We start from the raw sequence: 13,699 nt of genomic DNA, 5'->3' as shown, positions 1-13,699 counted from the left end.
TGTTAGAATATTTTGGTAAACACACACCAAGAAAACACATTCTTTCTGATGGTTTTCCAAAATTTAAATAAATTCAAATGTACACGACTTAATCCTCTAATGCTGTGTTATCAGAACTGGCTGGTTGCTGCTGTTTAAGGGAATAAAAAAAGTGCCTCTAACTTTTTTCACCCATTACAACTTTGAGTTGAAGCCTGTAGTCTGCAAATCCACGGCTCTGAATTCGAAATGTTCCTGTGCAGATTTATGAAGACTCATGTCGTAACATAATCATGCTTTCAGATTATATGATTTAAGTCTCTCTCTGTATATCCCATCAGTCCTTGCAGGGATTTATGGATTTGCATGTTTTCCTGATCTCCAGTGAAATTGAACTTCAAGACATATCCTCCTTTCCTTTCCTTTCCTTTCCTTTCTCCTCCCTCCCTCCTTCCTGTCCATGCTCAAATATTGACAAGTAAATGCTTGTTCTTTTAGACAAACACTGTGCAAGGAGGCATTGGAGGCACGTCCGTAAGAATTGCTAGACATTTCCATTTACTTATACGTGTGTGTGTGTTTATTGCATGTCAAAATTCACTGCATAGCTGTGAAATGATGTGTGTGCTGTGCTTCTGTGTGCCAAGTGTGTGGATATGAGCAATCTCTGGTTATTCTGGCTCTCGCTCAGCATGGTTTCAGCTGATGGGTGTTAGAGCAGGTTTGTGCTTGCCTCCATGCTCCTCTGTCATACTAGACTTTCCTCCCTGTCTGTTCCGAGTCAAGGATATAGTACATTTAGTCACTGTGCTAATAAAGACTGCATGTGCTGGACTTGGAGAAAAGCTGCGACTCTCTTTCTCCACTCCAACTGTTGTTTTTATAAAAAGGATTCTGACCTGTGTGACATAGTTTCTGGAAATGGCAAGAACTGGTTTGACTGTGGGATGCATAGTTGATGCATTAGGGCACAAACTTTTTCTGAGTTGGTTTCCACGTGTTCTTTTTGTCGTTATTCTAGAAATAATTGCGTTAACCACGGTATTTCTTAAAACCCATTTCCAAACGGAGCGCAAGTTCAAATACAAGCATGTAGTGACATAAGTCTTTCTCAGCAGTGATGAGTGAGAGAGAGAGAGAGAGAGAGAGAGAGAGAGAGAGAAAGAGAGAGAGAGAGAGAGAGAAGGCAGATGCCTGTTGGAGTGTTTGGCTCCCACCACCCACTGCCTCTTCAACACCCATTCTCTCCTCCCTCCTTTCTCCTCCCATCTCTTCTTACATCTCTCATGAGGGTGTGAGGTTTGATCTTGTTATTTAATGTTTTGTTCTACGCCGCCTGCCACCGCTCCTCTCAAACACCTGGACAGAAAAGTGGAAGAGGCAACGAGGACAGATACGAGGCAAAGAAGAGAGTGGAGACTGGCGCTCAGGGCAGCATGCAGAGACAGCCGGTGGATTGAAAAAATAGAAAGTGATTGGATAGACGCTGTAGGATAAGGTGACATGGGAGTGCTGTTGTTCATTGCAATCTGTTCTGTTCAGTCTGCCTAATGACCCATTTGTTCAGCTGCCACAGTAATGATTTTACCAGCTGCAGTGTTTTGCAGAGCAGGGTGAGTGTTGAATAGCAGGCATCTCCTTTAGCACTTCTGATCAGTTTAGCTGGACAAGTTCGGCAACTCTACATTCTGCACAGGGCAGAAAAACACAGCCTTCCCGGGGCAGAGGAAGAGTGGAAGCACTCTGGAATTGAAAAGCAGGACAGGAAATGAAAACCTGATTTCTCGTCGAAACCTCACCTGCCGGGATGTCCGCTTTTAGGAGAAGAAGAAATTCTAAGCCACCGACTGAATCCATCCATGACATGTTACAGCTGGTGAGCTGTGCACTCTTGTTTATGTGTGTGTGTGTGTGTGTGTGTGTGTGTGTGTGTGTGTGTGTGTGTGTGTGTGTGTGTGTGTGTGTGTGTGTGTGAGTGAGGTGGCTTGTGTTGTGGATGCAATCCCACAAAGGTTAGTGATAATGTCATGGTATTGTACCAGCAATGCTAAGCTTATGCTTAGTGCAATCCCTAGTTGTACAACCCTTTTTAACATTTTATGTAATATTTGTATCTTATGACACATTTTGAGTGTATGAGCTACCCTTTTTTTTTTAGACATTATTATTATTATTATTATTTACTATATCGTGTTTATATCTCAGTGGCATGGGGAGTAAAATGGCATCGATTCTGGACGAGCTAATGACTGTTATACTGCACATTAGAATCTGCCATCGAAGCTTGCACTTGTTTGTTTTGGGGTTTAAATAAACCCCAGATAAATAGTCATTGAATCCTATTAGTTATGCTCTTCACAATTTTCTCTATGTCACTTAGATTGCCAGTGTGAAAGTTAGTTATTGGTCATGGTGCGGCATCATGTTGCCATTCTTCTTCTCCTTCCTCATTCCCCATCTCTTGTCATCTGTCTCTGCCACTGCCCCATCTGCCACTCGGCAGTCAAGGGCGAGACCTCGCTTTTAGGGCCAAAAATGGCAGTGTCATTGCTCGGCTTGTTGTGTTTAGAAACACGAAGGAATTCTCACTGCACAGATCGCAGCACATTCATCCTTGCATGCTTTTCCAGTCCTTAGTATTCTGTTTTCGGTGAACAAGATTTAATGTCTGATAAAACTTGTTCTCGGCGATGTGTAAGGTCAGTTTGGGGAGTTTAAAGGGTCTTTATTGTGGATATGTTTTTTAATGCGGTTATTACCTTTGTAAGCAATGTAAATTATTTGGATGCTACACAAAATTCAGTTACCTGTGTCATTTTACTTGTATTCAGACTTTTAGTTAATTTTGTGGTAAGTGTTTATTATTGTGACTGTAGTTAGTTAGTGATAGGAGGACTGTCGATAATCTTTGTTTGCCCAATTCTGCTGTGCAAACAAGTGTGTGTGTGTGTGTGTGTGTGTGTGTGTGTGTGTGTGTGTGTGTGTGTGTGTGTGTGTGTGTGTGTGTGTGTGTGTGTGTGTGTGTGTGTGTGTGTGTGTGTGTGTGTGTGTGTGTGTGTATAGCAAACTTGCAAAACTGGTTTGAATACCACAATGGAAAATTATGTTTGTCATTGCTGCAGTCCAGCAGGAGACAAGGCATTGAATCAGTAAAGACAAGCTACTTCCCCAGCTGACCAGTTTATGTAAATCAGCTATCAGCAGCACACAGTGAGGTGTACTGCCATATCAGAGATTACAATAAGTAAACACTTTCACTGAACCCATAAAAATGATAGTTTTGTAACATATGTTCTCAAAAGCGCTTCCGTGAGTAACACTGGTGGCATCCTGTTTAAGTAAATGGCGATTGAAATAGGATCAAACCTGTTTTGTGCTGCCTACAGATAATACAGATTTAAACTTGCATCATCAATCAGCTTGACACGACTCAGTTTGTAGTTTTACTTTGTGATGGTTTTAGTGTCTTTGTTTGTCCCTTAGAGTTTAAATTACCTGTAGTTTTCTTCTCGATTACATTCTTTTGCCTTTCTTTAAAGGTTGCTTTATAAATGATTAACATGTACACTGGAAATAAACAATAAAGGTTCAGTGTCATCTCTGGACAGGAGGACTGGTAATTAATGAGATTTTTAGAGTTGAGCTCTCTTATAGTTGGTGTTAGAAAGAGAATCTATAATATGCACATGTACATCTATTTTTTTCTAGATTTCTCAGAAGAACTCAGTCCTTGTGACAGCCTGCCTGGGCTTGCAAAGAAAACTATTGAACTCTGGGTTTGAATTCAGAGACACCTCTTTACCTACAGGAAGTCTGTTGTAGAAAGTATTGGCAGATGCTGGAAAGACTCATAACCATTGGTGCAGCAGGGAGACATGCTGCTGTATTACTTGTAGAACATTAGATTTTTTTTAAAAACACACTCAGCCTGTTGGTTTGGATGCTGCTGCTTTTTCACTTTGTCCATTTTCAATATGCAGCGCTCTGTTGTGTTCATGTTCATAATATATTCTTCTCAGTATTTGGTTCCAGTGTGTAATGTTATGGATGATGTGTGACATGTGTTTCTGGTCATTACTGAACAAGTTCTAAGAGTAATATCAGAGAATGCTGGTTTTATAGTTGCAGAAAAGGAGCAGGAGGCGACAAGTCCCTTATTAGGTCTGCTAACAATCTGAATCTAGCAGGTTTCTTCATGTTTGGTATGTCTGTGAAGGTTCTCAGTCATCCAGGCCATTGTAGTCTAAGGAGCTTGGAAAGAAAAGCTTCTGGACTTCTTTAAGTTGTTTGAAGACGTTTCACCTCTCATCCGAGAAGCTTCTTCAGTTCTAGGGTCAAATGGTAGAGAGTCCCAGTTTTAAACCCTGTGGGAGTATCCCCCCAAGAGGGACAATGGACCCCCCTAATGATCCTCTACCTAATCGCACGAGCCAAGGTGTGAAACTGGGTGTGGGTCACAATCAGCCAAGGTTTCGGGTGGGCTCATTGTGAAACCTAACCACACCCTATCATTTCCTGAGGTCAGATGGCCCAGGATGTGAGTGGGCGTTAAGGCGTCTGGGAAGGGATCTCAGAACTGGATGGCAGACAGTTCTGAGATCTGTTCAAAGATGGTCGTTCACAGAGGACATAGATGGCTTCTTTCTCTTCCTCAAAAGAGGACCCTCATTTGACCCTAGAACTGAAGAAGCTTCTCGGATGAGAGGTGAGGCGTCTTCAAGCAAATTAAAAAAGTCCAGACTCTTTTCTTTCCAAGCTCCTTAGACTTCATGTTTGGTGTCTTTGATACATAGCAGACTGTAGGAATGCGTTTAATGTCTTGTTAATGATGAATGCGTACGTCTAAAAATAAACCTACATATTATAGTCATTTAGTTATTTTATTAATTTTTGTGAGTGGTTTTTAAAGCGGTCCCTTAAAAATTCTGCATGCTCTGCTTCCTTTTCTTTCTGAGCAGAGCACAGAGCAGGTCACTGTTTTCTGCCGCGGCCTTCATGACATCAATCCCCCCGAGTGCCCGATGTCGTCGTCCTCCTCATCGTCTTCGTCATCCCTTTCTCCGAGCCCTGTGTCGGTTTTACCACCCACAGCAGCCGCGGCCACACAGAAACAGCTCTCCCACGCTGACAAACTGCGCAAGGTCATCAATGAATTGGTGGAGACGGAGAAGACTTATGTCAAAGTGAGTACAGGGTCTCTGAAGTGTTCTTTGAGCGTGCCGCAAGAATGCAGCTACGGTCTCAGACTCACAAATGTTTTGCCAAGTGTGTTCCTGTGTCATCGTCGCTGAAATACTTTTGTGTCAGTGTGAGTTATGTTGAAACCCGCAAGCGGTTGACTTCTATCCATTCTTTAAAATCTTTGCAAATGATTCATTAAATAGCCTTCAAATCAACAGACACAAGACATGCCTCATTCCTCCTCGAGCATCTGATGACAGGCTGATCTTGTTTATATCTGTCTCATTCAGGATCTGAACTGCCTAATAGAGCGCTACTTGAAACCTTTGCAGGAAAAGAGCTTCCTGACTCAGGATGAGGTACTCTTCACTTGATATTTATTATCCAAGAATTGAAATAAACTGCTTAGATACCATAACCTATACACGATTTTTGCTCGAAAGTAGTGCTGACAGTGATGTGTGTTGCAGCTGGACGTTTTGTTTGGTAACCTCGGAGAGATGGTGGAATTCCAGGTGGAGTTCCTACGCACGCTGGAAGATGGAATCAGGCTGATGCCAGACCAGGAGAGGCTGGAAAGGGTGGAGCAATTTAAGGTGAATGAATGTTGATTTTAGACCCAACTGCTTCATTTGGCTTCAAATCCTCTAATTATTTTGTCTCATTTAGGGAACACTCCCCCTTGGTACTGCTGTTTGTATAACGCATAATAAAGAGCTTATGTTAGTCAAAAAAAAAAAGAAAAAGTTGAGACTCTTTCTTATTTAGCAGCTTCTCAAAATTGGAATTTCCACATAATGTGCGTTGCCATCATTTAAATGCGATCATATAATCTTATGATTGTATGTTATGCTCGTCTGTTTTTGCAGAAGGTGCTGTTCTCGTTGGGTGGGTCATTCCTGTATTATGCTGATCGCTTTAAGATTTACAGCGCCTTCTGCGCCAGTCACACCAAAGTCCCAAAGGTCCTCGCTAAAGGTAAAAACATTAACAGATTCTTGCCTCATGCCAAGCATGCAGTCACCCCTTACTATTTTTAAAAGCAAGTCTTTGCGTTACCTTGTGCCTTACACAAAATAAATCGGTGTTTAAATTTCCGCTCCTCCAGCAAAGACCGATCCAGAATTCAAGGCCTTCCTGGCTGAGAAAAATCCCAGACAGCAACATTCATCCACTCTCGAGTCTTACCTGATCAAACCAATCCAAAGAGTGCTGAAGTATCCACTTCTGCTAAGGGAGCTCTATTCTCTCACTGACCCGGACAGTGAGGAACACTACCACCTGGATGGTAAGTATCCTTTTTTTCATTGAGCATTTAAAACTGTGGTGAAATGGTACATCATCATCTACTCGCCTGCTACATAGAACTTTGTATATTCAGGATATGGTGTTGGTGAATCAATGATTTGGGGTTTTAACTATAAATATTTGCCCCATGTAGTTGCAATTAAGGCCATGAACAAAGTTGCAAGTCACATCAATGAGATGCAAAAGCTTCATGAGGAGTACGGCGCTGTTTTTGACCAGCTGATCAACGAGCAGACTGCTGATAAAAAAGAGGTAGAACACATTAATGTATCAGCCTTAAGCCCAGTGAATGATCCTGTGACTTATTTGCTTTTTTTGTTAACATGTTGTTTTTTTTTACTTTATGCATCACAGGTGGCTGACCTCTCGATGGGGGATCTTTTACTACATTCTACAGTGGCATGGATAAACCCTCAAACCTCTTTGGCCAAGAGCAAAAAGGACCCGGATTTAGCTGCTTTTGGTACGGTTTTATGTAGATTATACCACCTGAAATTCAGGCTGCCGGGAATACCTCCTTACATAACACAGAGATATACCTACAATATAACAGAGTCTCCATAAAGTGGGGATTTGTTGTACTGATGTTTAATGTGATTACAAACCTAAGCTGATCAACTGTCTACATTTTGAGTTATCATAGGTTTCATTTTCAGCCTCAGCTCTTCTTTATGAATAATCAAAAAAGGTCAATATACAGTTTGCGTCTTTATGCACAGGATAGATTAAAAACCTGTGTAGACCAAGCATTGCTAATTCTAGTGCACTCTGCCATAGATGCAGCTGAAGCTGGAAGTTTGCATAATGGACATGAATGTCATTATTATATTCTATTTTTCATAATTTTAACAGGGTTTTTTTTTTTCATGGGGCAGAATGATTGTAGAACAAGCACAATTAATAGAAATCAACACCCACATGAGGGACTGCAGGTGAAAAATTGCTGTCACATTTACATAATGGATCCAAGTACTAATGCTAAGTAATGTGCCGTCCTGTTTTAAATTGAAATGACGTAAACTTAGATTATTAATTCAGTGGTGCTGAAAGCTACTTAACTTTACTTAATGTCCTTGTTCTTAACTCCCCTTTAGTCCTCACAGTTCACAGCTAGTAGCTTCTCTATCGCAACCCTCAAAGAGTTAATTTGACAACTCTCATTGGCTCAATTGGCACACAGTGCAACGGGAAAGTCTCAGAAACTCAGTGTAGATATGACTGAAGATTAACACAACTCAAGAATATCTCTCGGAATAATCTACAACCCTCAGCGCAGAAGAACTTGGTTCTGATGGTCAGGATCCTTAAGAGGAACCTGAGTTTGCAGCTAACTGCACTGAACCCAGTATAAATTTGAGGTCAGATGAGATAAAGAGACTGGAGGTATGTTGGAGAGATAAAGGTGATGCATTCAACTCAATGAACACCTGCACTGATGGATGAACGGGGCTAGGATAAACATTTTAGAACGGTCTCCACAAATGATGGCAAATATGTGGTCTGTCTGTGAAAGTTGGGTATTTCCCAGGAAACTATTGATGCTGCCAAAACAAGTTGTTTCAAATATGTGACCAAGCAGAACCTGTCATGTATGTAATAAACCACAACTTTTGCACCTTTTTTTATGTCAAAGATGTAAAAATATCATCCCAGAAAATAAACCAGTGTTGCCATGACATTCTTGTTCATCATGAACATTTCTAAACTTATCAGAGGAGCTACATGCAGTTACATTTTTATGAAAGAGCACTTGCTCTGCATTTATGAATACTTTACTGTTTCGTGTGAGGCTTTACTGTCAGGCTTTGGTACTGCTCGGTGCTATTTCAGTTAATGGGCAAATGGACCCAGTCATGCAAACTGGGATCTTTACATTGTTTTTCACTTTTTGGGTGAAGTGATTATTAATGGTGTGATATGCAGTTCCCACACACCTACTCAGAAGTGCCTGGGATGTGTTTTAAAATGCACTCAGCTGAGACACTTTTGACAATAAATATTATATCTGCTTATTATATGTGCTTTCTTGGGCAAGGCGACAGTGAGTAGAAGTTGCTTGTTGCGCAAAGAACGAATGCAGACCCTGTTAATCAATTCTCTCACTTCTTTTCTCCCCCTCTCTCTCTCTGCCCGCATGCAGTGTTCAAAACAGCAGTTGTATTTGTCTACAAGGACTGCTCTAAGCACAGGAAAAAAATTGTAAGTACCTTTTTTGGACTTTTAATTTTAATTGCATTTTAAGACACAGTGATGGAGGGTGCACATCCTCTGAAGTGCTTTTAACGTGTTCTCTTTTTACATTGCATGCGGGACAGAAATAATTAAGCTAATGTTTCATGGTTGTGTGAGGGCAGTTATTGGCAGCTGCAGTAACTGCGTGTGTGCACGCTCCCCATAGTACAGTATAGTAGATACTTGTGTCTGTTCAATGAACCCTCTCTCTCCCTGCACTCTGATGCTCTCTGCTGTCATGTTGATGCACTGCAGCGGTTATGCATTAAATATCTGACCAGTCTCTATCTTTCAGGGTGCATCTCATCGCGGGTCTGGGGGCGATGAAAAAGATCCCATCCGCTTCCGTCACATGATTGCAACCGATTCTCTGCAAGTCCGAACCCTCCCAAGTGAGTATATTTAAATATACTAACATGCAGCAATTTTTAATATTTTCCCGTAGGTACTGTTAGCATTTTGAGGACTGATTTGGAGTTTTACATAAACATGAATGAACTAATTACACCAGAAACACATGGATTTAGTTATAGCATATCTTCAAATAGAAGACCTGTGCAATAAAAATGTATTATTTGACCATTAGTCTATAATGTATGAATGTGTTGGACAACAACATATCAACATTTTTTTTATTATTATTTTTTTTTAGGAAGAGTAGCGATAAGCTCAAAATTTACATTAATAAAAGTGTTTTCATGAAGAAACGAGAAAAAATCATGAAAGGATTTTGGATTTTCTATGTGTTAGAGGCTATGACTTGTTTAATGCATTAATTAGCCTAACCTTAAAGTGCCTAAAGCCATAACCAGACTATCCAAGGCAAAATTGCTCTTTTTTTAGTTTTTATGCCAAGATCATTGAAAAGATCATTTGCATGTTACCCTGTTCCCCAAAATAACCGCGGTTATAAATCAGCATTTTGTGACAGACGCTTAAGATGCTTTGGAGGCCTGTCAGTGATGCTGCTTTCCTCTCCTGCAGAAAATAAATAACCTTTTGTAGACACAACAGATAAATACTCATTAGTAGATCTGCATGCCTTCTTTCTCACATCTTCTCTGTGTCCTAAGTGAACTTTAAATCACCCTCCGGCGATTCAGCCCAAACAAGGCTGTTTATCTGCCTAATGGCCTGTTGTTAAGGGAAAAGAAATTGATGATGGAAATTAACTGAATACTTCTGCAAATGTATTTCACATCTTTTCTCTTCTGGGCCTTTCTCAGACTCAGAGGCCACGGCGGACTGTGAAATTGTCCACACGAGGTCTGAATCTGAAGGAAGACCAGAGAGAAGCTTCCAGTTGTGCTTCAGGTAAAACTGCACATACAGATTCAAAACGTATGAACATGAATAATAAGGTTATTTGTATAGCACTTTAAAAAAACATTTTTTTAAATTAAATGTACATATTTATACATGTTTCACAAAGTCATGGTCATTTTTTCCTGCATACACACAAAAGGCCACAGATAATTGGCAAAAGATTGAAGAAAAGAGAACCTATAGAAATTATTTTTAGTAGTCTTTCAAAACTAGGCACTGATTCAGCTGACCTGATAGGCTGAGGAAGAGCGTTCCAAAGTTTAGGTGCTCTGGTTTTAAAATAAGAGCATGAAACAGTTAGCAGACCCCCAGCAGTTACAAAAATGAAGATTTGTGGGGGGGAGTTAGAACCCCATCAAACTGAAGCTACCTCTCTCTTACAATATTTTCATGGTCTTTCATGTTTTCTTGTCTGATCTGCAGTTCTCCAGAGAGTAAGAAGGACTTCCTGAAAGCAGTTCACTCCATCCTTAGGGAGAAGCAACGACGGCAGCTGCTTAAGACAGAGTGTCTTCCCCCCAGCCAGCAGTATGTCCCATTTGGGGGCAAGCGTCTTTCTGCCCTTAAAGGGGTGCGGCCTACCATGAACAGAGCAGGTGACAGAGTTTGAATATATGTTCTGTTTCAATAGCAATGCAGACAAACATGCTTAGGCAGTAACAGATTGATTATAGTTCTGTATATTACTTTTTATTATAAATGCATCATATTTTGGCATTAATTAGGAAAGACAGGAAAAGTCTAATTTGATGTTTATTTCAGTTAACTAAAATCTTCTCAGTTTAGTTTGGGTTGAGAGTAATGACCTTGACTGGTGACGCCTTCCTGTCTTTCTCTGTTTAGCCTCAGCTCCATCTCGAACGCTAGCTCGCAGGCGGTTGGTGAGGAACCGCATCACCATCGATACCGACTTGGTTTTCCACGGAGACAACAACAACAGCACTCATGAAGACCCCTCGTCTCGTTCTTCCCGCCCTTGCTCCAAATCCGACTTGTCTGATCAACTTCAGCCTTGCAAACCTCAGGGAGAGGACACGGACCGCTGGGTGGAAGAGCAGTTCAACCTGGGCTGCTATGAAAATCAGTGTGAGGGCACCGATGTCGGGCAGGTGAAGGAGACGGACATTTTGAGCGACGACGACGAGTACTGCACGTCTGTCCGAGCCATGTCGACGAAACTGGACAACCTGGAGGAGCAGATGAAAGGACTGAACCTACAGGGCAAAGACATCAGCCTGAATGGAGGAGCAGAGTGTGAGATCACGCAGGAGGAGGACGCTGATCGAACAAAGCATGGGGATGACTCCAGCTTGGTAGACTCCATTACTTCCTGCGGTGCTTCTCTCCCGAGCAGTGCAACCTCAACTTTAAAGGTCGCTTCCTTGAAGCAGTGTGCTGTGGAGGGGGCCACAAACCAGGACCACGATGTCATCTGGGTGCGGCGGGACGACTTTGCCAACAGTGACGTCTTCTGATAGATGATGAAGATTATGTAGGATAATGTAGGAGTCAAAGAAAAGGTGTGAGGACAGATAAAAGCTTTAAAAGTGTAGAATTTGGGGAACCTCAACAAATCCTGCCTGTATCTCTGCACAACCCTCTCCTTCCACCTCACCCACATCCTCCCGTGTTCTGACAATCCTGAAGTACTGAAGCACCCAGAGGGGGGGAAAAAGTAACAAGGAAGTGCAGGTAAACATATGAGGAACACAGCACTGGATGTGCACGCGAGTCAATGAGCAAGCGTGTCTTCATGTGGATAAACAAACAGTAAGTGCATGTGTGCACAGACACAGAAAGTAAAGGCAGCTACTGCACCATGCACACATTTTACAGAGGAGACATCACCACTGAACTGTGACCTTCAGGCCAAAAAGTCTATTTTTCAACACAGGAATGTGGGTGTTTATATTTTTCTGACGTTTGTATTCGAACACTCAAGGGCTGTGTGTTACTTTTTTTTCCGTTTTTTTTCTTCAGGGGCTTTTGGCTTAACGACTGCTGCATAAAGGACGGTGACATCTAACTAGCTTTATTGTGCTTTGTAAAAAAAAAAAAAATTTAACTTAATATCAGCTACACAACAGTGTATAATCAGGAGAACAATAGAGTGCTGTTGACTTGTATAGCTGTATAAAAATATCACTGTCCCCTCTCATATCCTTACCTTGTTCTTTATTTAATTACTGCCTTCAAAAAAATACTGTAATTTTTCAATGTTTACATCGCATACAGATGCCCAGTGTTACAAACTACCTTTTGTGTGTTTGCTGCCAGAAACAAGCTTCTATTTTTCCCTTTGTGTGAATGATGAGTCTTTAATTGTGTTTCTCAAATAAAATGTCTTTTTATTTTGGTAACTAATTGATTTCATCAAGTCCATTATTATTCTGGACTCTTCTTTTTTTTGCCACTGAGGCCATGTCGTCGTCATGTCTGTGATAAATACCAGAGTAATTTCTATAGTCCTGTTTACTTGAATTGTCTCTTGTGTTTGAAAGGACCGTGTTAGTGACTGTACTATAATTTAAAGGGGGGGGCAGTCATGCAGTTGACCAGCTTCACTCAAATACAGGACTGGGCGATTCACCTCCCGTCAGGGGTCACAAATTGAATACTGATCAAATCCATTCTGCTCAGTATTAATCAATAGTTCCAGCTTCTCATGTGGCCCCTTGAGGAAAATTATTTGCCCACAACTGCTCTAATGGATTCAGACGTCATCCTCAGCTTTCATCTGTTGCGTTGACTTTTGTCGTGTGGCATTTTCTATATATATTTCCACTTCTGCGTTACTACTCCTGTCCACCAGGCTGTGCTGTTTCACTTTGTCGTCACAACAATAACAACCTGCTGATTGCTGTGCTCAACATAGTCATGCGCACCTTAATGGATGTATTGAACAAGCACTTAATACCCAACTGTTTGTGTGTGTGTGTCGGGGGGATGTGTAAGCAGCTACGTTTCAGAATGAAGGGAACATGGATGGAAATTATATACTCTCTTCTTAATTCTGTCTTTTTAATGATGAAGCTGGTTTCTTAGATTTTAGCCAGCTGGCTCAGAATGGTCAGTACGGTCTTGAGACTGAGGTACAATCACTTGTCCTTGGAAGCAAATGATTCCCTTTGACCCCCGACCCCATCCCTTTTGTACGTTTAAAACTGTGGAGCATTTTTGATTTTTTTTAAATGTAAAAATAAATCTTTTTCTAAATGTAGTTTGGTGTGAATGTTCCATTTCTTCATTTTCAAAGGAACTCGTTTTCTGCAGCCAACAACCACAATTTATTGTCGCATTATCTGTCGTAATTAATTTTCCCCACAAAGAAGCTGTACACACCAATTCTGTTTAAAATGTATCCTTGTTGTGGATACAAGGATACATTTACCCTTGCTTCTGCTGGAGTGTCAGGTATTCTACATGTGTGGCACAGAAAAAAACTTTACAAGGAGACGACTCTGCTCGGTATTCATATCAGACGAGATGCCCCTCCCCCCCTTTATTTTTTGTCCAGGACCATTGCCCGAGGCCTATTTCTGGAGACGCAGGCTGGTCATTTTCCGAGTTAATTAAGTTTGTCTATAGGCTGTTTGTCAGGGCTCCAGGTTGAGCTAGCTGGTTGTCTTAGATCACTTGGCTCCCAGATTTTAAAGAGCTCGCAAACATCCTG

At 41.3% G+C, this 13,699-nt stretch overlaps 1 protein-coding gene across 2 annotated transcripts in view; it reads left to right on the top strand.

Moving 5' to 3' along the window:
* Window positions 1-13,246, top strand: part of LOC101482226 (rho guanine nucleotide exchange factor TIAM1) — a 51,060-nt gene extending 37,814 nt beyond the window's left edge. For both annotated transcript variants that reach the window (XM_004550058.4, XM_004550057.4), the window contains exons 18-29: window positions 4,938-5,162; window positions 5,451-5,519; window positions 5,631-5,756; window positions 6,030-6,138; window positions 6,269-6,448; window positions 6,602-6,720; window positions 6,823-6,931; window positions 8,609-8,667; window positions 8,996-9,092; window positions 9,927-10,014; window positions 10,450-10,622; window positions 10,870-13,246. In XM_004550058.4, the coding sequence (XP_004550115.3) occupies window positions 4,938-5,162; window positions 5,451-5,519; window positions 5,631-5,756; window positions 6,030-6,138; window positions 6,269-6,448; window positions 6,602-6,720; window positions 6,823-6,931; window positions 8,609-8,667; window positions 8,996-9,092; window positions 9,927-10,014; window positions 10,450-10,622; window positions 10,870-11,501 (1,986 nt within the window). In that variant the 3' untranslated portion in view covers window positions 11,502-13,246. The remainder of the gene's footprint in view (window positions 1-4,937; window positions 5,163-5,450; window positions 5,520-5,630; window positions 5,757-6,029; window positions 6,139-6,268; window positions 6,449-6,601; window positions 6,721-6,822; window positions 6,932-8,608; window positions 8,668-8,995; window positions 9,093-9,926; window positions 10,015-10,449; window positions 10,623-10,869) is intronic.
* The last annotated feature ends 453 nt before the right edge of the window (window positions 13,247-13,699 follow it).

This window comes from Maylandia zebra, linkage group LG10 (genome assembly GCF_041146795.1).
Source record: "Maylandia zebra isolate NMK-2024a linkage group LG10, Mzebra_GT3a, whole genome shotgun sequence".
Taxonomy (NCBI): Eukaryota; Metazoa; Chordata; class Actinopteri; order Cichliformes; family Cichlidae; genus Maylandia; species Maylandia zebra.
The sequence above is the reverse complement of the archived record's forward strand: the minus strand, read 5'-3'. Positions and strand labels throughout refer to the sequence as shown.